This window comes from Mandrillus leucophaeus, unplaced genomic scaffold (genome assembly GCF_000951045.1).
Source record: "Mandrillus leucophaeus isolate KB7577 unplaced genomic scaffold, Mleu.le_1.0 Scaffold62, whole genome shotgun sequence".
NCBI classification, from domain to species: Eukaryota; Metazoa; Chordata; class Mammalia; order Primates; family Cercopithecidae; genus Mandrillus; species Mandrillus leucophaeus.
Window position 1 is genome coordinate 5,151,404 of NW_012106697.1, and position 25,626 is coordinate 5,177,029.

The 25,626-nt window shown below is 41.4% G+C and overlaps 1 protein-coding gene across 3 annotated transcripts in view; it reads left to right on the forward strand.

The window, feature by feature from the left end:
* PRIMPOL (primase and polymerase (DNA-directed)) overlaps positions 1-25,626 on the forward strand; it is a 47,479-nt gene that overhangs the window by 4,053 nt on the left and 17,800 nt on the right. For 2 of the 3 annotated variants that reach the window (XM_012000162.1, XM_012000163.1), the window contains exons 3-8: positions 4,015-4,253; positions 5,902-5,999; positions 8,308-8,437; positions 12,440-12,587; positions 17,684-17,959; positions 23,187-23,349. In XM_012000162.1, the coding sequence (XP_011855552.1) occupies positions 4,074-4,253; positions 5,902-5,999; positions 8,308-8,437; positions 12,440-12,587; positions 17,684-17,959; positions 23,187-23,349 (995 nt within the window). In that variant the 5' untranslated portion in view covers positions 4,015-4,073. The remainder of the gene's footprint in view (positions 1-4,014; positions 4,254-5,901; positions 6,000-8,307; positions 8,438-12,439; positions 12,588-17,683; positions 17,960-23,186; positions 23,350-25,626) is intronic. The other variant, XM_012000164.1, reaches the window with a different exon arrangement.

A 25,626-nucleotide genomic window follows, 5' to 3' on the forward strand; every position in this document is an offset into this window, starting at 1 on the left:
TTTTTTTTTTAGTAGAGATGGGGTTTCACCATGTTGGCCAGGCTGGTCTCGAACTCCTGACCTTGTGATCCGCCCGCCTGGGCCTCCCAAAGTGCTGGGATTACAGGCATGAGCCACTGCACCCGCCCTGGCAGAGTCCAATCTTTTAAAATACAATAAATGTTTTCCTTTGGAACTTGGAAACTATTACCAAAAACAGTTACAGTCCCGGAGTGGAAAGGAGCTTTGATACACAATTATGTAAAAGAAAGACAACACTCTTTGACCACCGGGAATTAAAAGCATTTCTAATATGGTGACATATTCCCCCAGAGGGGAGGGATGAGGAATGTGATAGTCCCAAACCAGAATGCCAGATGCCTTCCTGTTCTCCATTTCCTTGGCTTTTTGTAATTCAACCCTCCTGCTGGGCTAGACCGAGCCCCAATTGTCTTCTGATCTCACCCCAGCTGTTAAAATTTTCAGACTGTGCAGACATGAAGGGGGCATGGTATGTACTGAACTTCTCTTTCTTCTTCTGTTGACGCTCATCGTTTCCCCAGTTCAGTGAGTCTTAAGCTGTTTTTTCATTGTGACTTCATGATGTTCATGTATGGCATACTCCCATGGTCCTAAGGGAGGAGACCACCCCTCATATTGCCTTATGCCCAATTTCTGCCTCCTAAGAAAGAAGAAGTAAAAACTAAAAGGCAGAAATGAAATCCACAGGCAGACAGCCCGGCGCCACGCCCTGGGCCTGGTAATTAAAGACCGACCCCTGACCTAATTGGTTCTGTTTTCTATAGATTACAGACATTGCATAGAAAAGCACTGTGAAAATCCCTATCTTGTTTTGTTCCCATCTAATTACTGGTGCATGCAGCTCCCAGTCACGTACCCCCCGCTTGACCCTCTCACACGCACCCCCTTAGAGTTGTGAGCCCTTAAAAGGAACAGGAATTGCTCACCTAGGGAGCTCGGCTCTTAAGACAGGAGTCTTGCTGATGTCCCCAGCCGAATAAACCCCTTCTTTCTTTAACTCGGTGTCTGAGGAGTTTTATCTGCCGCTCATCCTGCTGCAGTCCTACCAAGATTTTTACAAAATCAAACAATTTTTCATGATAAAATTTCAGTGTCACTAAGTACGAACATCCACATAGTCATTTGTAGTCAGTTATCGGTTAGATACTAGCTAAATTCAGATGTGATTACATTCTGTATTTATTTTCTTCACTAATAATCAGTGGACTTTGTTAAAAGTTAAATTTCATAATAGAAAGTCAGTTTCTCAATTAGGTTTATCTAAGGGTAGCAGATTTTTAGCTGTATGTGAAGCAGATCAAAGTAACTCAATACTCAGAATCTAGCAATAAGGAGCAATATCACTTTGTATTGACAAGTTAAAGCGTTTTTTTTTTTTTGTTTTGTTTTGTTTTGAGACAGGGTCTCGCTCTGTCACCCAGGCTGGAGTGTAGTGGCACTATCTCAGCTCACTGCAAGCTCCGCCTCCCGGGTTCACGCCATTCCCCTGCCTCAGCTTCCTGAGTAGCTGGGACTACAGGCATCCGCCACCATGCCCGGCTAATTTTTTTTGTATTTTTATTAGAGACAGGGTTTTACGTGTTAGCCAGGGTGGTCTCGATCTCTTGACCTTGTGATCTGTCTGTCTTGGCCTCCCAAAGTGCTGGGATTACAGGCATGAGCCACCGCGCCCGGCCAAAGCAGTTTTTTTAAAAAATTGCTTCATCTCCTCAATCCAGTTGAATTGATATTTTTCCTAAGCATACCTGTTATGAAATTTATGTTAGTACCTTTAGAATTATATTTCTGTTTCCTAGTTTATAATTTTTATGTGAATTAGGTAGAACTCTGAGAGAATAATCTTTCTTAGGTCTGTTATGATTGATGTCAGATTTGAAATCTGTGGATAATATGCGTTTTTTTTTTTTTTCTAACAAGGTCATGATGTTCTACCCCCGCCCTTTTTTTTTCTTTTCTTTTCTTTTTCTGTTGCCCAGGCTAGAGTGCAGTGTCATAATTTCAGCTCACTGCAATCTCTGCCTCCTGGGTTCAAGCAATTTTCCTGTTTCAGCCTCCCAAGTATTTGGGACTACAGGAGCCCGCCACCACGCCTGGCTAATTTTTGTATTTTTAGTAGAGACGGGGTTTCACCATATTGGTCAGGCTGGTCTCAAACTCCTGACCTCAGGTAATCCGCGCGCCTCTGCCTCCCAAAGTGCTGGGATTACAGGCATGAACCACCGTGCCCGGCCTACCCTCTCTTAATCTTTTTTTTTTGAGATGGATTCTTGCCGTGTCACCCAGGCTGGAGTGCAGTGGTGCGATCTCGGCTCACTGGCACCTCCACTCCCAGTTCAAACTATTATCTTGCCTCAGCCTCCCAAGTAGCTGGAATTACAGGTGCCTACGACCACGCCCAGCTGATTTTTGTATTTTTAGTAGAGATGGAGTTTCACCATCTTGGCGAGGCTGGTCTCGAACTCCTGACCTGATGATCCACCCGGCTCAGCCTCCAAAGTGCTGGGATTACAGGCGTAAGCCACCGCACCTGGCCCCCTCTCTTAATCTTTTAGGGAGATTCTGGTTTTCCTTCCAGGAAATACTCGTTTGCCAATGAGTTTGTGTTGCTGCAAAGTTTTCTGCTAAAATTCAAGACGATGTTTATCAACTCAATAAGCACAAACGTATTCTGTTAAATGATTTAGTACATATTATTTCACTTAAGCCCTAATATATCTATTTTCCACATAGGTAAATTATGGCAAAGATGATATTAATGAACAGAGGAACTCTGTTAATTACCTGTTTCTATGTCAAAGCCAGCCCCAAACTTACTGGCTTAAAAAAGACGAAACAACCAAATTTATTTTTTCTTATAGCTCTGTGGGTTGGCTGGGCAGTTTGGTAGGTCTCTGTGGGACTCAGGCTTACTAATGCATTGAATTCAGATGATGGCTGGATGTCTGGAATGCCCCAACTCATGTATCTGACTGCTTATGCTGGCTGTTGGCTGCAATTCCTTGGTTCTTTTCCATGTGGACTTTCATCCTCTATGAGGCTAGAGTTATGGCATGGCAATCTCAGGGCAGGATTTTAGGATAACCAAGTCTGCTGCAAAGGCACTCGTTAAACCTCTGCTTGCTTCACTTTTGTCAATGTGATGTTGGCCCAAAACAAGTCATATGGCCAAGCCGAGGGTCACTATGAGAGTGAGTTTAGGTGCAAGGAGTTTGTGGCAAGGAGTTTGTGGCTGATTTGGCTGTTTTTAATCTAGAGTGAAAGTTTTCCCAGTCTTCTTCTAAAAACCTATTCTTTTTCTTTTGTAAATGAATTATAATCCCAAATTGGAAAATTATTGCCTGGCACCCTTACTCTGGTATGGTTGACATGGAAGTATTATATAGAAAGAAAAATCATCCATTACTATAGACATCCAAAACTAGCCAATATTGTAATTCCCATTCATATTCCCAACTAAAAGTTGTGTTGAGAGAGAAGAGGAGACATGGACAGAAACAGAGGAAAAGGGAATGAAGAGCTGTACGTTGGTATCTAGAAATGAATTCTACCCCGAGAAATAATAGCACAAGAATGGTGGACAAGGTCATAGCATGTGACACAATAAAATGGATATAGTAAAAACCATAATGATACAAAAAACACATATATTTACATGAGGCTTTGTAATTTAGAGATCATTTGCTTATGTCTTATGACCTTTCTATCTTCAAGGTAAGTATATAAAGTACTCAAGATAATATTGATTCCTATTTTTCAGTTGATTAAATAAGATTCAGGGAGCTTCATTAACCTGTCCAAGGTCATAATACCGTTAGAGGAAGAACCAGGATCTAAGAATTTCTGATAACCATCCTTGCTCTCGTTCTGTGGTAAAACTTCATGCCAAGAATAAACAAGGAAATAAGTGTCAGGAAGTGAGTTTTGAAACTTTATCAAACAAAATATATTCTAAATAAAGAAATTAATGGCCTTTTTGTTTGTTGTTTGTTTTAGTAGTAATTGATAGAAATATTACATGGGATAGGATTTATTCTCTCCGTACTTCTGAACCAATGAACAGAAAATGGGAAGAAAAACTGAAGCAAATTGAAGAACGAGCATCTCATTATGAGAGGAAACCATTGTCCTCAGTGTATAGACCAAGACTGTCCAAGCCAGAGGAACCACCCTCCATTTGGAGACTATTTCATCGACAAGCTCAAGCTTTTAATTTTGTTAAAAGCTGTAAAGAAGTAATTTCCTCCTCCTCCTCTTCTTTGTCCTCCTCTTCCACTTCCTCCTCTTGTTTCTTCTTCTTCTTCATTATAATTTTTTTTTTTTTAAATCTATTATTTGTCTTCATTTCAGGCCATGTATTCTACTAAGAGAATTTAATGGGAATCTTAATGGCATGTAATTTAGGAAAAATATCCCTGTGAATCATTTACCATTTAATTTATATTAGTAATGAAAAAGAATGACACGTCCAGTGCCCATTAGATTTTAAAAATTGTAATGACATTTAAATGAAGCTTTATGCTTAGAGGGAGGGGAACCATGTTTTTTTCAACACATTAAGCAAGTGGGAGAAAGGAGTGTCAGCCTTTCAAAGAACATGGTGCTCAAAAAATCACTAAATCAAGCAACAGATGTGTATTTCACATTCTTTTTTTCTTGGGCACTGTGGGGAATATAAAGAAATGTGAAAGAAAAGATAAGATGCGTATATGATAGCAGAAATGTACTGTGAGTCTGATCACTGTTACTGTCTAAAAGCTCCAAGTGCTGGAAGTTTTAGAAGGACCTCTTTTCTCTAGTCAGGATATGCTTACTCAAATCTCATAAGAATGGTTTAAGAAATACCTTTCTTAGTCATTTTGGGTAAACCTAATTCAAGCAGCAGCAATTAAAATACTGACAGATTCATCTGAACTTGAATTTTAAAAAGATATAGATAGGGGTATGCTTGTTGGACTTGCTAATCACCAGTCTATAAAATTTATTTCAAAAAGATTTTTGTTAGGGTTAAGTAACTGAGTCCTGTGATTTTTTCACTCATGAAAAGAAAAATGTGCTCACCAGCTACCTTTAGCTAAGAGGAAACAAAAGAACTTGTGGATGTATTGCTCTATTAGAAGAAACTTTATGGCAGGAGGCATGGGCAATTATATTTAAACCACTATCACAGTAATTAACCTTTAAAAAAATGGTTTCGGCTGGGTGTGATGGCTCACGCCCATAATCCTAGCACTTTAGGAGGCTAAGGCAGGCAGAGCACTTTGAGGTCAGGAGTTCGAGGCCAGCCTGGCCAGCATGGTGAAACCTTGTCTCTACTAAAAATACAAAAAATTAATCAGGCCTGGTGGTGGGCGCCTGTAATCCCAGCTCCTTGGGAGGCTGAGGCAGAAGAATTGCTTGAACCTGGGAGGCAGAGGTTGCAGTGAGTCAAGATTGTGCCACTGCACTCCAGCCTGGGCGACAGAGTAAGACTCTTGTTTCATAAAAACAACCAAAAAAAGTCTCCTACATACATTTTTATATGTACTAGGGAATTTACTAATTAATTTTAGCCCAAATCATTAAAAGATAAGTTTAATTTCATAAAACTATCATAGGAAATCAAATGAGTAATATTTTTAAGAGTGGTTTCTCTCCTTTTTTCTCTTCGGTCTGCATATTCTAATTGTTTTCACCTTTTATATGAATGATTAAAAAATAGGTATAATTAGATTTTGAATGACATAAACCTAGTGACTATTTGTCTTGTATTTAATAATACAAATGTTCAAATTACAGTTTCTGAAAACTTGAATGAAAAATTCTTTATGAACATTCAATAGCTACAGTTGAATTTAGGTTTGCATTTTGTGAATTTTTCTAATCTTTTTTGATTTTATTTAGGACGTTCACGTATTTGCTTTGGAATACAAAGTAGGAGATGGACAACGTATTTACCTTGTGACAACCTATGCTGAATTTTGGTTTTACTATAAATCCAGGTAGGTAGCATGCAGCAGAACCACACATTAAGCTAGAGTTCCATTTCCTTTGCCTAGGAATTTTGGTGAAATTAGTTCAGGCTGAATTGGCCTCCACAGTTTGTGACCACACTATTAGTTGCTCCTTTACTCTCAGAATTGAAATCTGGAGTTTTCTTGTCATAGCAATGCTTGAATATCTCACCAGGTGCTGGGAGAAAATAGTCATGCACGTACATAGTCATGCACGTACACGAATATATGTGTGTACTCAAAGGGAGTTTTGAAATCTCTCTTTTGCAAACAGGTATTAAATTATACTATTAATCACAAAGGAATATTTATGTTATTTACCTAGTAATAAAGAAGTATCTGCTTTATCTTGACTTTCTTATCACTATTTTAAATTGTTATTAGCTTTATTTTTTATTTTTTTAAGACAGAATTTCACTCTTGTTGCCCAGACTGCAGTGCGGTGCCATGATTTGGCTCACTGCAGCCTCTGCCTCCCGAGTTGCTGGGATTATAGGCGTCTGCCACCATGTCCGGCTCATTTTTATGTTTTTAGAGATAGGGTTTCACCATGTCGACCAGGCTGGTCTCTAACTCCTGACCTCAGGTAATCCACCCACCTCGGCCTCCCAAAGTGTTGGGATTACAGGTGTGAGCCGCTGCACCTGGCTTATTAGCTTTATTTTAACTGAGTGATCTATTCAAGTATTTCTCTTTTTTTCTTTCTTTTTTTTTATTTTTTAAATATTTTTGAGATGGAGTTTCACTCTTGTTGCTCAGGCTGGAGTGCAATGGCATGATCTCGGCTCACTGCAACATCTGCCTCCTGAGTTCGAGTGATTCTCCTGTCTCAGCCTCCCAAGTAGCTGGGATTACAGGTGCCTGCCACCATGCCTGGCTAATTTTTGTATTTTTAGTAGAGACGGGGTTTCTTTATATTGGTCAGGCTGTCTCGAACTCCTGACCTCAGATGATCTGCCCGCGTCAGCCTCCCAAAGTGCTAGGATTACAGGTGTGAGCCACCGTGCCCAGCCGTATTCAAGTATTTCTCAGACTTGTGTAATGTATGTAAAAGGAGAGTAAATTGTTATGTATGCCCTATATTGATTTAGAATACTTTTATTCGAAAGTTGCTAAGTAGCTGCAAATATGAAACTGGATTTATTTATGTTTATATACATGCAACACCAGTTAGAGTTGAATGAAAATCATTAAGATAACGTGACAGATGTTTTGCTGAAACTGTCTCATCTTGCAATGTAAATATGGTACTGACTGCTCCAGGATGTGTATGGGTGTATGTGTATGTGTGTGTTGAGTTCCTCCATTACCTGTGCCACCTGATGATACAATTTTCACATAACTTTTCCCTCTTCAAATTACTACAAGTCCTTAATTTGTATAGGATGCCATCTGAACTTTAGTCCAAATTATCATTTGCAAATTAAGTCAGCATCTCTCCCTATTTAACCCATGTCAAAATCATTCCTCTTAATGCCAGAAAGAATGTAACTGCAAACATGAGCATTGAGAGCTTATCAAAGTCAGGTGATTCAGAATTTTTTAACCAATTTTAAAAATATTATCTTCCAATGAAAATACAGAATTTAAAAATTCTCATGGAAAATTAATGGAATCTGAAGAATATGGCATCCTGAAAAGAACATTTTTTTTTCAAAGAAAATTTGTTTCATGGTGACACTAAAAACAAATATAGAGGTATTACACAATATCAAACTCATCTGTAAATAAATAGCACTGTAAAATTGACTGTATTTTCCAGTTAAATAATGTTACAGGATGTAATTGTTGCATTTTGCTTGATGGAAACCCTTGATACGATAAGCCATAAACCTATGGTGAACAGTTCACTTTATCATGTTCTTATTTCATACTTGTATGTAGTGAAAGCACAGTTAACACAGTACTTGCGATGTAAGATAAACTGCCACGATTTAAAAGGAATAAGATAGAGGCTGGGCATAGTGGCTCACACCTGTAATCCCAGCACTTTGGGAGGCTGAAGCAGGTGGATCAGCTGAAGCCAGGTGTTCAAGATCAGTCTGGCCAACATGGCGTAAACCCTGTTTCTACTAAAAATGCAAAAATTAATCAAGTGTGGTGGCACGTGCCTGTAGTCCCAGCTACTCGGGAGGCTGAGGTAGGAGAATCGCTTGAACCCAGGAGGAGGAGGTTGCAGTGAACTGAGATAACACCACTACACTCCAGCCTGGGCAACAGAGCTGACTCAGTCTCAGTCAATCAATCAATAAAGGTATAAGATATCAATTTAACAATCTTGAATTATTCAATTTAGAAAAAATCTCTTACACTGCTATGAAGTTATTCCTGAAAATGCTGTGTGCAAGCTTTATTTTGATTTGGAATTTAACAAACCTGCCAACCCAGGAGCTGATGGGAAAAAGATGGTTGCATTACTCATCGAGGTAAATGGCCGACTCAAGTTTTCCTTATTTCTATCTATTCAGCTCTTCATTGGCTTATTCATTCAGTGAATTCAACCTACATAATATGTAAGTTCTGTATCTCTTCTTTTTCTTGCTACTGTTCCTTTTGACTTTGATTTTTTAATATTACTTCTATGAGTAAACTGTGAAAAGGAAGGAAAGTTCAATTTATGTTCATATAGTTTGCGATTTTACTGTCTGGTTAAAAAAATGCTTTGAAAAAGATGTCAGTTTGGAAGTTTTCTATATATTAAAATTATATATTAATTCTCTGAATTCCATTACAAATAGCTGACTTTGGTAAAAGCCAGGAAAAATAATTTTTACTGTAAAAATTGGGTACTGAGATGAACCTCAAGAACACTGACTACAAACAGTATCAGATTTTTGGAGCTTGCAGAAATTTTGGAAATCATCTTATCTTGTCCCTTTCGAAATGAGGAAATTAAGGCCCAGACTAAACGAATTCCTATTCAAGGCCCTACAACCAGTATTGGTAAAACCTTGTCTATAAATATAGTTATCACTGTTTTTAACTAAGAGAAAAATATTGTAGCTCTTTATTTTTGATTTAGCTGTGTCAACCAGGAAGTTACTAATAAAAGGAATAGCATGGACTTGTGCAGCTAAGTTCTATTAGGATTCTTTCAAAAAAATTTTCAGATTGTATCACAGGAAGTTGTGTTAAAATTGTGCTGACTATTCTTCAGCCTAAGTGTAGGTACTGACACTTATTGATTAGCTGTTTTTCTTTTAAATGTTAACTGAATAATAATGTTGATGACCCATTTTATAACTTTTAAAATATATCCAAATTAAAATGTTTTTGATAAAGAATATCTGCTAGTATTCTCTGTTGGGCCTCTACATGCTTGATTTTAAATCTTTTTGAAAATGTATGTGAATGCTATTTTAAAAATATACAGAATATTAGCTTTATCCTGGCTTTGAAGCAGAATAAATATATATAAATTCCCCCGCCTCCCCCCAAAAAACCCCCAAATTATGTTTTTCTTAAAATAGCCATTGAACCCTTAAAAATAAATTTAGATGCTTATTTCATTACAGCTGGTAAATTCTGTTTAATTTTTAACCTAATTATTATTATCATTATTATTATTATTTTTGAGACAGAGTCTTTCTCTGTCACCCAGGCTGGGGTGCAGTGGTATAATCTCAGCTCACTGCAATCTCTGCCTCCCAGGTTCAAGCAATTCTCCTGCCTCAGCCTCCCGAGTAGCTGGAATTACAGGTGTGTGCCACCATACCTGGCTAATTTTTGTATTTTTAGTAGAGACAGGGTTTTGCCATGTTGGCCAGGCTGGTCTTGAACTCCTGTCCTCAAGTGATATACCCATCTTGTCCTCCCAAAGTGCTGGGATTATAGGCGTGAGCCATGGTGCCTGGCCTAATTATGTTTTTAATAATTCATAAATATTGACTTTCTTCTAAAGTCTAAAGTAAGATTTCTTGTGTAGTTTCTCCGTGGGCTACAAGGAATCTCGATTCAGAGATTTTCACTGCCACTTAACATTACATATTAACAAAGAAGTACCACATTGCATTAGAAACTAGAAATATTTCTAATGAACACTGGAGGAAATTTCATTTGTAACACTATTAATAAACACTGGTATGGCAAAGACTATGTAGATGTTTAGAATTTTTTTCTCCTTATTCTTTATACCACTTTTTCCAAATGAGTCTTGAGCAGTTAATCTTTTGCATCAGCAAAACTGTTGGAAGAAACTGTATAAATCTAAGTTCAAAGTTATACAGCAGTTTTATTTAACATGTTTACCATGTTGATAGAACTGTTCTCATTGGATTACTTAATATAATGCTTTTTATAATGATTGCATTGAAATTAATTTCATTTATTGGTTACTTTGTATGCAATAAGTTTATAATCCAGTAAGTACTTTTTCCTTTGAGTCTTACTGTGAGGAGGCATAATTAGGTTAGCTATTATGTTAATTTAGCAGATGGTTAATAATAATTAGTGATAATATAAAATACCCTTTGGTTCAGTAGCTAAACTGGCACATTTCAATAAGCCACTTCTCCCCAGTTAGAATGAATTCTGGTGCTAATGTATTTTATTAGGACCACGTTTCAGGGCAACATTTTCCAATCATATAAGTTTAACTCCTGGATTTTATAATTTAATTATTTAAGTAACTTAAAGTTTTAATTAAAGTTAATCTTGGGAAAGAGAATTTAGGAGTATATGATTACTTGTCCTACCTAAAGTGTCACTGAATTTATTCTCTGTGGCTCTGAAAGTACAGAAGTCAACTTCATTCATCAGTTTTTAGTCTCTACTAAGTGTCAGGCACTGTGCCTAGGCACTAGGATTATCAAGTGGTAAGTCAAAGAGACATAATTTCTGATGGCATACACTTTGTAGTCTAATGGAGGATAATAAATTAGGATAGATTTAGCTGCCATAATAAAGACCCAAAATTAAAGTGACTTAAACAAGACAGAAACCTGTTTCTCCCCCAAGTAATATCTAATGTGGCTCCGTACTGTTAGGGACTAGGCTTGTTGCTTTGCTGTCCCTAAGATGTTGCCCTTCTTCCATTGTCCAGGATGGCTCATACCACTGTGTCTGCATTCTAGTCAGTACAAATGGAGAAGGGGAGGGCATGCCCTTTGCCTGTTAGAGGATCACTTAGAAATGGCATACTTTCCTTCTCACATCCCATTGGGCGACAACTTAGCGGCCACACCCTGCTGTGGAGGAGCCTGGGAAATGTAGTCTTTGTTCTGGATGGCCTCCAATCTAGCTAAAAATCGGGATTCTGTTTCTACAGAGGGAGAGAACAAATATGGAGGAAGAGCCTCTGTAATATAGATAAAACATGTCAAACTAATCACATAAATCAACCTAAAATTGTAGCTGTGTAAGTCTATAAAGAGAGAAAGAGTGTACAGGGGGAATTTGATGTAGAGAGGGAAATCAAGGAAGCCCTTTCTGAGAAAGTGAGAATTTACAGAAGAGTAAAGCCAGAGAGCATGAGGGGAGTGTGGTGTTAGAAGAATGCCCAAACATTATTAAAAATACAATTTGTGGCCTAACTTTTAGGTATCCAAAGTGACAGCAGTTCATAAACATTTTTGCTCATGTCAAGATAATGTTGCATGGTAGTTCTTAGTAGCTTCATTTTGCAAATGAGAAGATTGAAGCTTTAGGGACTTGTCCTAAGGCCCCGCAACCAAAACTTTTAAGCAGTTACATGTGCCAGGCACTGTGCTAAAAATTTCATTTTCTTGTTTGTTCCTTACAGCAACTCCAAAAGGTAGCTGCTATTGTTATTCCTGTTTAGCAGCTGGGAAATGTTAAGGTTTAGATTTGACCAAAGTCATAGAGCTGGCAGATGGCAAAGCCCAAACTGACACTGAGCTGTCTCTGACTCCAGCCCCGTGCTTGCTGCCTTTCTACTGTGCATGGCCTTCATGCTCAGTGCCATGTAGTCTCAGAGGCTGTATTCTTAGAGCTGAATTCAGGCTCAGTATGAATTAGACACTTTCTGGTAAATAAAACCATTACAAAATAAATTAATGACTTTTTTTTTTTTTGAGACAGAGTCTCTCTCTGTCACCCAGACTGGAGTGCAGTGGCACCATCTTGGCTGACTGCAACCTCTGCCTCGTGGGTTCAAGTGATCTTCTTGCCTCAGCCTCCTGAGTAGCTGGGATTTACAGACACCCGCCACCACGCCTGGCTAATTTTTGTGTTTTTAGCAGAGACTGGGTTTTACCGTGTTGGCTAGGCTGGTCTCAAACTTCTGACTTCAAATAATCTGCCCGCCTTGGCCTCCCAAAGTCCTGGGATTACAGGCATGAGCCACTGTGCCTGATCAGAAATTAATGACTTTTTAACTCATAGATTATATTTAAAGAGATGCTTATTGCTTATAGAAAAACTTTAATACAAAAAATATAAATTATTTGCATTTTACTTGTGTTTTTTAGTATGTGTGTAAAGCGCTTCGAGAGTTATATGGTGTTAATTGCTCAGCTGAAGATGTTTTGAACTTGGATTCTAGCACTGATGAGAAATTCAGCCGGCATTTAATATTTCAGCTCCATGATGTGGCATTTAAAGATAATATTCATGTTGGTAAGTATACTGGTTTTTAAAAACCATGGAGTTGTATTCAAAACTCATGCTCTTGTTCCTCTTAAAATTTTGTGCATACATATCAACTTTTATGGTCATTAACTTATCCTAAAAAATGTGATGTGGGCTGAGTGCAGTGGCTCACGCCTGCAATTCCAGCACTTTGGGAGGCCAAGCTGGGTGCATCACTTGAGGCTAGGAGTTTGAGACCAGCCTGGCCACGCTGGCGAAACCCTGTCTCTACTAATTAGCCGGGCATGGTGGTGCATGCCTGTAGTCCCAGCTACTGGGGATGCTGAGGCACAAGGATTGCTGGAACCCAGGAGGCAGAGGTTGCAGTGAGCCAAGATGACACCACTGCACTCCAGCCTGGGCAACAGAGTGAGACCCTGTCTCAAAAAAAAAAAAAAAAAGAAAAGGCAATGTGTTTCTTCATGTTTTCAAGATGTTCCTTTAGCTTTAGACCTGCTTTCTGTTCTAGACACATCAGCCTATTCAGGACTTCTTTGGCATTTGCATCTCTAATCATAGATAGTGGGATGGCTATCCATGTCCAGATAGTGGTTTCTGCTCCAACAGGATTTATTTCAGTTTCCTGGAAAGTTCATGAGAGGCCTTTCCATTTCAAGCCTTATCTGCAATGTTGCTTCTGGATTTCTGACCTTTGCTTCGGCCTTGCTTTGGGGCTTCGGTCGCAGGTCGTAGTAAAGATGACTTGTTTATTGTTCCAGGCAGAGCTTCAGGGTTGGGATAATTCTAGAGATACAAGTCTGAAAGTGAAACTAGATTATTTATCTCAGGCCTGGGCATTTAGAGATGTAGGCCCAGGTGTTAAACATTAAGTCAGTCCAAAGGAGAAACACAGGTAGAATGGGAACTCCATAATGGAGGTCTGAACAGAAGCCAAATCCTGAGAGCTTATCAAAGCAGGGGTAGGGCAAGGGTCCAAACAGCAGATGATTGACTGAAGTTCAGGTAACAGGTAATTCGGTTCAGAGCTACTAGTGTCTTAGAGTTTCACAGCCACCTACAATAAAAGGTGTGGACATAGTCACTAAAGCACTGGCATGAAAGTCAAGAACCTGATTTCTGGCTTAGGGGAAGGTGGCCACGAAAACCCGGCGTGCTGTTTTCACAAGGCTCTCATCACCTGCCTGTTTCCTGTTAGCTCAGCTGGACGTTCCTTCTTGGTCTCTCTCCCTAATCCTGTGAGAAACACACTCACCCATCCAAACCTAAAGAATGAACTTAGAGGCTTGGAGAACGGTGAAAGTGAGACTTTTTTTTTTTGAGACGGAGTCTCGCTCTGTCGCCCAGGCTGGAGTACAGTGGCACGTTCTTAGTTCAGTGCAACCTCTGCCACCTGGGTTCAAGTGATTCTCCTGCCTTAGCCTCCCGAGTAGCTGGGACCACAAGCGTGTGCCACCACACTCAGCTAATTTTTTGTATTTTTAGTAGAGACAGAGTTTCACTATGTTAGCCAGAATGGTCTTGATCCCCTGACCTTGTGGTCTGCCCGCCTCGGCCTCCCAAAGTGCTGGGATTACAGGGATGAGCCCCTGGCCTGTTAGGACTCTGTCGCCATCAAACCGTGTGAGAAGCTGTTTCTGTCACGTCTGAAACCCTAAGCCTTACTTAGATTAGTGTTCCTCTGGGTTGCAGAGAATGTCCAGAGTTATTGTGTCAAAGCATTTACCACTTCCTGTGGTCATTTCCTGTTTTCTTTGTCATCTCCTCTATTCTACTTAATGTTTCTCTAGGGCAGGGACTGTTTCTTACTTTAGTATTTCCAGAGCTTAGCCCATAATAAAAATATCATTATCAATATTACTAATATTATTAATATAAGAATAACAACAACAATAATAAATACAAGTTGGCAGCCTCATCTCCCGCCACCCTGCCCTTTTCATTCAGCTCCTATCATGGGCCACATTTTCTGTAGTGCTTGGGCCTCTGCACTTGCTGATGCGGCTGTCTAACACGATGTGGTCTGTTCACCTGGTCCTCCTTACTGTTCGTGCATTCATCCAGAAGGTATTAATAAATACCTTTAGGGACTTGTCCTAAGGCTGCACAACCAAGGCTTTTAAGCAGTTACATGTGCCGGGCATTGTGCTAATTCCTTAATTTCATTTTCTTGTTTACTCCTTACAGCAACTCCAAAAGGTAGGTGCTATTGTTATTCCTGTTAAGCAGCTGGGGAATGTTAAGTTTTAGATTTGACCAAAGTCACAGAGCTGGCAGATGGCAAAGCCAAAACAGAAACAGCTGTCTCTGAGTCCAGCCCCCGTGCTTGCTGCCGTTCTGCAGTGTGTGGCCTTCTTGCTCAGTCGTATCTGAATAAATCCCTTCCGAATGAATGCATGAATAGTGAGGAGGCACTGCTGTCAGGGTGTGGAGGCAGAGCACCAAACAGGCTATTTCTTTGCTTGCTGTTTACTGGTCATCGTCTGCTCTATGACTACTAGCCACAGGCCGAAAGCTGAGAATCTCTTGCTCAGGAAGGAGAGAATAGAAATTTGTGAGGTACCAGCAGTTTTTGCTACAGGTATCTTCTGAAAGCAGATGGCATTCGTCTGGGCTTTCAGTCAGATTTCATTGTATAGTCAAAGGTAAGAAAGGCTTTACAGTCAGAACAGCATAAGCAAAGCTATGGAGATAAGAGTGTGTGGCTAATAATGGGGGACAGTGAATGGTCTAGTGTGGCTGGAGAGATGTGATCAGGCCTGGTAACTGGGCTGTCACCTCAGCCCCTTTGCCCTAGAATTAGGAGATGCCAGAGCCACAGGTGCAGAGAGTATGAAGTGATTCAGAATTTTTCCTTTTTTCTTCCCTTAGTGTATCTTTGGATGACATTTCTAGTTGCTGTTGTCAGCCTTTCGGAGAAGAGAATTCAGTTAAATATAAGAGATCCTAGCTCTTGATCTGCCTAAAAATACTCTTCTGCCAGTTTGCTGTCATACCTCAAATTTCCGACCGACTAGTCTTTTGAGTTATTTCCAGCAAATAAGATAGTTCGTGTCCTCATGAGGGTTGGGAGCAATAAGATCCTGGAAGGGAAGTAGAAAGCAGTGTGGTTTGCTGGGGCCAGTGTGTTAGCATTGATGCTGGTGACAGGCCTCATGTCATGGTCCTGGCCATGGTTGCTCCATGCCAGGGTTCCAAGGCCTGTGGCCTCCCCAGCACTGCCATTGCCTCCGTTTCTGCAACCGTGCACTCTCTTCTCTTATTGTGTGGGGTCAAGTAACTGCAATGTTAAGTTTTCAGGAAAATTAGCTTTATCAGTTTGGGTTTAGATTGCTTTGTTTTCCTTTGATGTGTTGTGATTTCTTTCCACTTGGTGTTTACTTTCTCTCCCTCATTCCAGAAGGAATCCATCCCGTACCAGCATATCATTGCGAGACCAAATGCTTTTGTTTCGATTTTGACATTTAGTGCTTTGTAAGAAATTGGATTTGTTTCTTTGAGTAGGGAAGTAATTTTTTTGTTTTGTTTTGTTTTTGTTTTTTTGTGAGACAGAGTCTCACTCTGTCACCTAGGCTGGAGTGCAGTGGCATGATCTTGACTCACTGCAACCTCCGCCTCCTAGGTTCAAGCAGTTCTCTTGCCTCAGCCTCCAAGTAGCTGGGATTACAGGTGCCCAGCACCACGTCCAACTTATTTTTATATTTTTAGTAGAGACGGGATTTCACCATGTTGGCCAGGCTGGTCTCAAGTGATCTCAAGTGATCCGCCTGCCTCAGCCTCCCAAAATGCTGCGATTATAGGCATGAGCCACCACAGCTGGCTGAGTAGGCAAGTAATAAAATCTAATGTGAAGAAAAAATTTTGAATTTAGAGCATGCATTTGTTATAATGTAAGGACCCAAGCCTTTCTGGTAAATAAAGTGAAGAATGAATCTAAACAATAACAGTTCTACAGATTAAAATTAACTTTTTCTTACAGTATTGCATTTCTTGAGTATTGGTATACATGAAGCAACTTAATAGCCAAATTATTTGATTTCATGGTGTAAAATGTGAGAGTTCGAAGAAGTTCTGGATTTTCTTACCAACTTTTCATGGTACAGATAGGACTACTGTTACTCAGAGTTTTTAGAATAAATGTTGAAGTACAGTAAATGTATCCAATTGCTTTTGTTGTGGATGTTAGCTCCGAGGCCGTAGTCCATTTTGTGCCCAGTTTGAGGCAGAGGTAGGAGCAGCAGCCTGGGGGCTGATGGCTGTGAAAGCCAGGGTTTGCAGGGCATGTCGTGCCAGGTAAAGGAGAGAAAATAAGCTCTTGAGAAATTTGCCAGCACCCTGACTCCCTGAGATTTCCTCAGTGCTTCTGTCTGTTAGCTGAGCAGTAGTTTCCTTATATAAACCTTCATTCTTCATTATTATTATTTTTATGATCCCTTAAGGGCACGAGGCCCTTCATTCTTTAATCATTGAATGTCCCAGTATGTGTTAATAAGTAGTGTTTTCTGGATGACAGCCTCTTAGGCTCAGGCCCCTACCGGCAGCATTGACACATCTTCTCAAATGAACTTTCCCTTCTAAGATGATTTGTTTACATCTGACACCAGGCTCCCAAGTCATGGACTTGAAAAGGTAAACGATTTCACAAAAGGAAGTAAGTCACAGGACTGGCGTGTAACAATTTATAGCAACTTGGTTTTGAAATCAGAAATTAAAAAATGGTTTTCTGTATAAAATTGTCATGTGTGGGCCGGGCGCGGTGGCTCAAGCCTGTAATCCCAGCACTTTGGGAGGCCGAGACAGGCGGATCACAAGGTCGGGAGATCGAGACCATCCTGGCTAACACAGTGAAACCCTGTCTCTACTAAAAATACAAAAAACTAGCCAGGCGAGGTGGCGGCGCCTGTAGTCCCAGCTACTCGGGAGGCTGAGGCAGGAGAATGGCATAAACCCGGGAGGCGGAGCTTGCAGTGAGCTGAGATCCGGCCACTGCACTCCAGCCTGGGCGACAGAGTGAGACTCTGTCTCCAAAAAAAAAAAAATTGTCATGTGTGGATTCATGGCTAGACCTTAAGATATGGTGTGTGGAAAAGAAGAATCGGGTGAATCATAACAGCTTTTTTCCTTAGGTAATTTTTTGAGAAAAATTTTGCAGCCTGCTCTTGACTTGCTTGGCAGTGAAGATGATGATAGCGCTTCAGAGACAACAGGCCACGGATTTCCCCATTTTTTGGAAGCACCTGCAAGACAAGAATTTTCTTTCACAGAGAAGGCTACAGGGGAAAGCTGGACATTGAATTCAGAGAAACTGGAGAGGCTGGGGTCAGCTGAGCAAAGCAGTCCTGACCTTTCGTTTCTAGTTGTGAAGAATAACGTGGGAGAGAAGCATCTTTTTGTGGATCTTGGTAAGTAAGATTGACAGCTGTCTCTATCAGACGGTCCTGGTGCTTTCGTGAGTGACAGGTTGGTGCCCACTCGTCACCATGCTTGGGATTCTCGCTTCTTCCACTGCCCAAGTCCCCAGCAGGATGCAAGCAGCGAGTTCAGGTGCTGGGAATCTGTGAGGTTTTTCTCCAGAGATCTTAGAGGGGTCCAGACCGGCCTGAGCTCCAGCAGAGGATGGCTGTGGCTGCCTTCTGCTCTGCGTGTCCAGAGGATTCCTGTTGAGGGAGTTTTATAGGAACAGTTGGACCAGCTTCCTCCACGACTGCTGAGAGGTTAAGTCAGAGTACAGACATTTAAAGAACAGACCCAGTGTAAAAGCAGTACTCACGTGGCGCAGTGAGCCTGGATGCTTTCCTCGCCGAAGATCTCAGTGGTCGTGGCAGGGCCCATTTCATCAGCTTTCGTGCTCTGTTGAAACCAGTGATTTCTTAACCCAGTGTGGCTTTGCTAGGCCTTGGTCTCAGAGCCTGAGGATGTCAGAAGCCCTGGGCTGACAGGACTTGAGCATAATTCAACAACAGGCCAATCAAGACCCTAACACAACAGCTCCCATATGGTGAACTGCACCTCATTTTTATACTGAGGCCCTAGCTTGTGATTTCAAAAGCCATAACAGCAGCAGGTTTTTTCTTTTTCTTTCTTTCTTTTTCTTTTTTTTAAGACGGAGTCTTGCTCTGTCGCCAGGCTGGAGTGCAGTGGCGCGGTCTCGGCTCACTGCAAGCTCCGCCTCCCGGGTTCAAATGATTCGCCTCCCTCAGCCTCCTGAGTAGCTGGGATTACAGGTGCGTACCACCACGCCCGGCTAATTTTTGTATTTTTAGTACAGATGGGGTTTCACCATGTTGGCCAGGCTGGTCTGAGACTACTGACCTCATGATCTGTCTGCCTCAGCCTCCCAAAGTGCTGGGATTACAGGTGTGAGCCATTGTACCCGCCAGACAGCAACATTTTTGCTGCTGGCTTTGAACACCTCGGAGAGCTTCAGTGTGTAAAGGCTGAGGGAAGGTAGGTTTAAGGTATAGGTCAGAATCCCAGGCCAACAGTGTACCGAGATTAGGGACGTGTTCCTGCTGGATTTCATGTTTCTCTAGCACCCCTGGCAATCGAGCACCAGAACTTGGAAAGACAGAGGAGTGTGAGGTGGAGCAGTCACACAGGCACAGGCACCTTCTTCCAAGCCTGACAGGTTTTGCTTTATGAGCAGGATGTCGTCTCCGGGCGGGACTAGCCTGCAGTCAGTGAGGCCGAGTGCATAACAGGAAGTTGATCCAGGGAGAGCAGCAGTGGCCAGCACCTGTCTCTACTTCTACCCCAGTATAACACAGTACCCCAGGTCACAGCACACCTAACCTTGGAAGTCAGGCTACCGGACTAGCAAGAAAATCTCCCTGGTGCTCTTGATACATATGCCTGGATTTACTCACATATCCAGAGAGGGTGGGGAAGTCGTTTCCTAAACCGTCCTTGGAAAGTTCAGAAATTTCATAGTATATACTGAAATCTTGTTAAGAAACTTTTTTGTTGAAGTATAACATTTATACAGAAAAATATATACTTGATTACAGAATAAACACCCCTTGTCACCACACTACCCAAGATAAGAGATAGATGACCAGGACCCCCAACTTCATCCCCCTTCCAGTCAGGACCCCTCCCTCTGTCCCAGGGGTAACAACTATTCTGTCCTCTAACTCTGTGGGTGAGTTTTGCCTGTATTTTTACTGTGTAATTGGAATCACATGCAGTTGACTCTTCAGCAATGCAGGGCTTGGGGAACCAACTTCTCTGTGTAGATCAAAATCCATGTATAACTTTTGACTTCCCAAAATCTTCATTACTGATACCCTACTCTTTTTTTTTTTTTTTTGAGACAGAGTCTTGCTCTGTCGCCCAGGCTGGAGTGCAGTGGCGCGATCTCGGCTCACTGCAAGCTCCGCCTCCTGGGTTCACACCATTCTCCTGCCTCAGCCTCCCGCGTAGCTGGGATTACAGGCGCCCACCACATGCCCGGGTAATTTTTTGTATTTTTGGTAGAGACGAGGTTTCACTGTGTTGGCCAGGATGGTCTTGATCTCCTGACCTTGTGATCCACCCGTCTCAGCCTCCCAAAATGCTGGGATTACAGGCGTGAGCCACCGCACCCGGCCAAGGATCACTTTTGACTGAAACGCAATTGATTGGTGTAATGACCTGCTCAGATGGAGAGGACTGGCATCAGGCCGTGTTGTAGGCAGATACCTGAGCTCACTGCAATAGCAAGAGGAGGCGGCTAAGAAATTATTGTGGTAGTGTAGTATGTACTATGGTTAATCTTACGCAGTTATGATTTAATACTCTGTCTTTACATTTGTTTAGATTTTTCCCAACTGTGAATGGCATCATGTACAGTCTGCAAGGGTGTGCATATGTTTGGATAAATTTTAACTTTTTTATAACAGACCTATGTACATTTTATGGCAGTAAATGATAACTTAGACTAGCCATCTACATATATTTTATGCATTCATGAACACTTTTTCTAATTATTTTTAATTATTTTCTAACGTTTCCTAATTTTTTAGGCTATATGGTTCATCTGTGAGTTTTCTCAAATTGTTGTAAGTCCCCCCAAAAGTTTCCAATATACTTATTGAAAAAAATTTGGCTCACGCCTGTAATCCCAACACTTTAGGAGGCCGAGGCAGGTGGATTGCTTGAGGTCAGGAGTTCAAGACCAGCCTGACCAACATGGTGAAACCCCATCTCTACTAAAAATACAAAAATTAGCCAGGCGTGGTGGTGCATGCCTGTAATTCCTGCTACTCGGGAGGCTGATACATGAGAATCACTCGAACCTGGGAGGCAGAGGGTGCAGTGAACTAAGTTCGTACCACTGCACTCCAACCTGGGCAACAGAGCAAGACTCAGTATCAAAAAAAAAGAAAGAAGAAAGAAAAAAAATCACATATAAGTGGTGCTATTTAGCTGAAACCCTTGTTATTCAAGGGTAAACTGTAGTGTATGTTTGTGGTTGTCTTTGCACCCTTAGTCATGTCTTTGAGGAACACAAGTCATTAAATAGTAGTAGTAGTCTGATTTTATCAGTGTTTTCCTCTGTGGTCAGTGTTTCTTGCATTCTGTTAAAAAAACTTGGCCTATCCCAAAGCCATGAAGGTATTCTTTTGCTTTTCTTCTTTATCTTCTAAAAGCTTATTGTTTTGCCTTTTATGTTTATGTTTAATTCATTATTTTTTAGAGACAAGGTCTCATTCTGTTGCCCAGGCTGAAGTGCAGTGGTATGATCCTGCAGCCTTGAACTCCTGGGCTCAAGCAATCCTCCTGCCTCAGCCTCAGCAGTAGCTAGAACTACAAGTGCATACGACCACATTTTTAAATCAATTTCTTCCCTCCCCTCCCTTCCTTTACCTCCTCCTTTCCCTTCCCTCCTCCTTTCCGTTCCCCCTTCCCTTTCCTTCTCCCTTTCCCGTCCCCCTTCCCTTTCCTTCTCCCTTCCCTTCCCTTCTCCCTTCCCTTCCCTTCTCCCTTCCCTTCCCTTCTCCCTTCCCTTCTCCCTTCCCTTCTCCCTTCACTTCCTCTTCCCTTCCCTTCTCTTTCCTTCCCCTTTCCCTTCCCCCTTCCCTTCCCCCTTCCGCCTTCCCTTCCCTCTTCCCTTCCCCCTTCCGTCTTCCCTTCCCTCTTCCCTTCCCCCTTCGCATTTCCCTTCCCCCTTCCCCCTTCGCATTTCCCTTCCCCCTTCCCCTTCGCATTTCTCTTACCCCTTCCCTTCCCTTTCCCCTTCCCTTTCCTTTCCCCTTCCCTTCCTCCTTCCCTACCCCCTTCACTTCCCCTTCCCTTCCCCTTCCCTTCCCCCTTCCCTTCCCTCTTCCGTTTCATTTCCCCTTCCCTTTCCTTTCCTTTTCCCTTCCCTTGCCACTTCCCTACTCCCTTCTCTTCCCCCTTCCCTTCCCCCTTCACTTTCCTTTCCCCTCTCCTTTCCTTCCCCCTTCCCTTCCCCCTTCCCTTCTGCCCCTCCCCTGCCCCTTTCCTTTCCTTTCACTGTCCCCCTCTCTGTCTCTTTCTCTCTCTCTCTCTAAGTATCATAGAGCAACACAATTTTTTTATTTGTTAATTTTTTGTAGAGACAGGGTCTGCTATGTTGCCCAGGCCTCAAGTGATCCTCCTGTCATGGCTTCCCATAATGTTGGGATTACAGGCACAAGCCACTGCACCTGGCATGGCTTTTATGTTTAGATTTACAGTCTACTTGGAAAGGATTTGCTTATTGAGTGAGGAGCAGTCAAGATTCATGTTTTCTTTTGTGAATATCCGGTTGGCTCAGCACTGTTTGTTGAAATGACTGTCCTTTACCTACTGCTCAGCAGTGCCACCTTTGCCATATACAGTGGCTGTATATATTTTGGTCTGTTTCTGGACCCTGTTCTGCTTCATCGTTCTATTGATCTATTCCTGTCTAATATAGTTTTATATATTAGATAGGCACCACACTGTCTAATACGCTTTTGTTGTAAGTCTTTATATCTAGGAAAAACAATTCCTCCAAATTTGTTCTTTGAAATTTCTTGGTTATTCTTGAGCTTTTGCACTTCTGTTTAAATTTTAGAGTCAGTTTGCCAGTTTACGCAAACAAACCCTGCTAGAATTTTTATTTGGATTGCCTCGACTCTACAGATCAACTTGGGGAGCGTTGACATTTTTGTAATACTGAGTCTTCCAATCTATGCACATGGTAGGCCCATCTATTTACTTAGGGATTCTCTAATTTTTCTCTATAATGTTTTATAATTTACTGAATAGAAATCTTATCCATATGTTGTTAGATTTATTCTAGATATTTGTTTGATTTTGGTCCTTCCCTTTTCTCTGGGATTTGGCATGGCACAACCTCACTGTCTTAGAAGCTCTCTGGTTGTCTCAAACTTTCCAATACCTGCATCCAGCTTTTCCATTTGTTTCAGTTGCAGAATTGCTGCAGAATAATTGAGTTTGCTATTTCAGAATGTGGCATTCCTCCATGCTGACTGCAGTTTATTTTAATTTATATAGTGCTTTAATTTTGTTTATTTTGTTTACAGCTACATGTAGAAAATACTTCTTTTATTAATGCTATATAAAAATTGAATATTTGCTGACTATAAAACTAATCACAGAAAACATGCTTTCATATTGTTTTATTACTTTTTGATGTAGGAGTTTATACAAGAAATAGAAACTTTCGGCTATATAAATCATCAAAAATAGGAAAGCGTGTGGCTTTGGAGGTTCCTGAAGATAACACATTTTTTCCTATACGGTCGAAGGATGTTTCTGGCGAATATCAGTATTTTCTCTCTTCTTTGGTCGGCAACGTCAGGTATGTAGTAGCAGCATCAAACCATTTTGTATTCATGAATATTTATTTATTAAACAGTGAATGGCATTGTGTATTACTAAAATGTAAATCATCTAAATTCATTCTACCTTAAGAAAAAGTCAGTTCTTACCGCTCTTTTTTTTGAATACAGAGTCTTGCTCTGTCGCCCAGGCTGGAGTGCAGTGGCATGATCTCGGCTCACTGCAAACTCCGCCTCCCAGGTTCACGCCTCAGCCTCCGGAGTAGCTGAGACTACAGGTGCCCGCCACCACACCTGGCTAATTTTTGTATTTTTAGTAGAGATGGGGTTTGACCATGTTAGCCAGGCTTGTCTCGAACTCCTGACCTCAGGTGATCTGCCCACCTCGGCCTCCCAAAGTGCTGGGATTACAGGCGTGAGCCACTGCGCCCAGCCAGTTCTTACAGTTCTAAGTTAACTTTTCTCTTTTCTCCATTAGCTAAAAGATAATAGTAAAACATATATTTGAACACTTAATTTTCTCTGTATATCTTTTTAGGATTATATTTAGTATATTTTCCAATTTTTGGCCGGGCGCGGTGGCTCAAGCCTGTAATCCCAGCACTTTGGGAGGCCGAGACGGGCGGATCACGAGGTCAGGAGATCAAGACCATCCTGGCTAACACGGCGAAACCCCGTCTCTACTAAAAAATACAAAAAACTAGCCGGGCGTGGTGGCGGGCGCCTGTAGTCCCAGCTACTCAGGAGGCTGAGGCAGGAGAATGGCGGGAACCTGGGAGGCGGAGCTTGTAGTGAACTGAGATCCGGCCACTGCACTCCAGCCTGGGCGACAGAGCGAGACTCCGTCTCAAAAAAAAAAAGTATATTTTCCAATTTTTCTAAAATGATTATCACTTCTGTTAAGAAGAAAACAGTACTACTGGTATTGCATTTGGAAATATTTTACTATTAAATGTCTCATTTTCTTTTCATGTATGCACATACATATAATTTGTATAGCTCCTTTATTCAAAAAATATTCTTGAGATTATTATTTAGATGATTGTCATTTGTTTTTTCTACTTGATGTTATGAATATTTGTTAAGAATTTGCCAACAATTAATTGTAAATAAAACTTCTAATGCCTGTGTAAAATTTCCATTATATTGACACTCTGGAATTTATTGTGAGTTCTATTGTTGAAACTTTAGGTTCCCATGTTTCGTTCATTTTTTAAAAGTATTTAAGTTGGCTGGGCACAGTAGCACATGCCTGTCGTCCCAGCTACTCAGGAGTCTGAGGTAGAAGGATCACTTGAGCCCAGGAGTTCAAGGCTGCAGTGAGCTATGAATGCACCACTGCACTGCAGTCTGGGTGACAGGGTGAGACCCCATTGCTAAAAACTAAAATAAATAAATAAAAAAAAATAAAATCTGTGAAAGTCATCTTTCAACAGAAATACTATAACAAGTCATCATTTGATGTTGATAAGTTATTGGAAACTGAACTTTAAACAAAGTGATGTATGATGAATCCAGTTGTTTTTTCTCATCCATGTTATAAGGCAGTGGTCGCCGGGTCACAGACCAGTGGTCTGTGGTTAGGAACTGGACCCTACAGCAGGAGGTGAGCAGTAGGCGAGCGAGCGAGCAGCCACCTTCCCACCTGAGCTCTGCCTCCTGCCAGATCCACAGTGGCATTAGATTCTTATAGGAGTGCAAACCCTGCTGTGAACTGTGCGTGGGAGGGATCTAGGCTGCACACTCCTTATGAGAATCTAATGCCTGATGGTCTGAGGTGAAACAGTTTCAGTCTGAAACCAGCCCATCTCGCCCCCGCCCCACCCGTGGAAAGATTGTCTTCCAGGAAACCGGTCCCTGGGGCCAGAAAGGTTGGGGACTGCCGTTATAAGGAAATGATGTTGAACAAAAGAACGTTATTCAAAGACCTGCTAGATGTCATTTCTCTTAGAGTTGCAGTTTCCAAGAATCTATCCATGGCATTAAATGAGGACTTACTGTATTTGCCTTCATTCCCCATTTTTCTAGGCTGGCAACTTTTTCAGCCCAAAAAATGGTTAAGGTTCAGACTAAATTACCATCACCTTGCCATAATTCTTTTCCTTTTGCCTTTCTAAATATAATTTTTTTTTTTTGAGACAATCTTGCTCTGTGGCCCAGGCTGGAGTGCAGTGGTGTGATCTCAGCTCACGGCAACCTCTGCCTCACAGGTTCAAGCGATTCTCCTGCCTCAGCCTCCCAAGTAGCTGGGACTACAGGTGTGCACCACCACACCCAGATACTTTTTGTATTTTTAG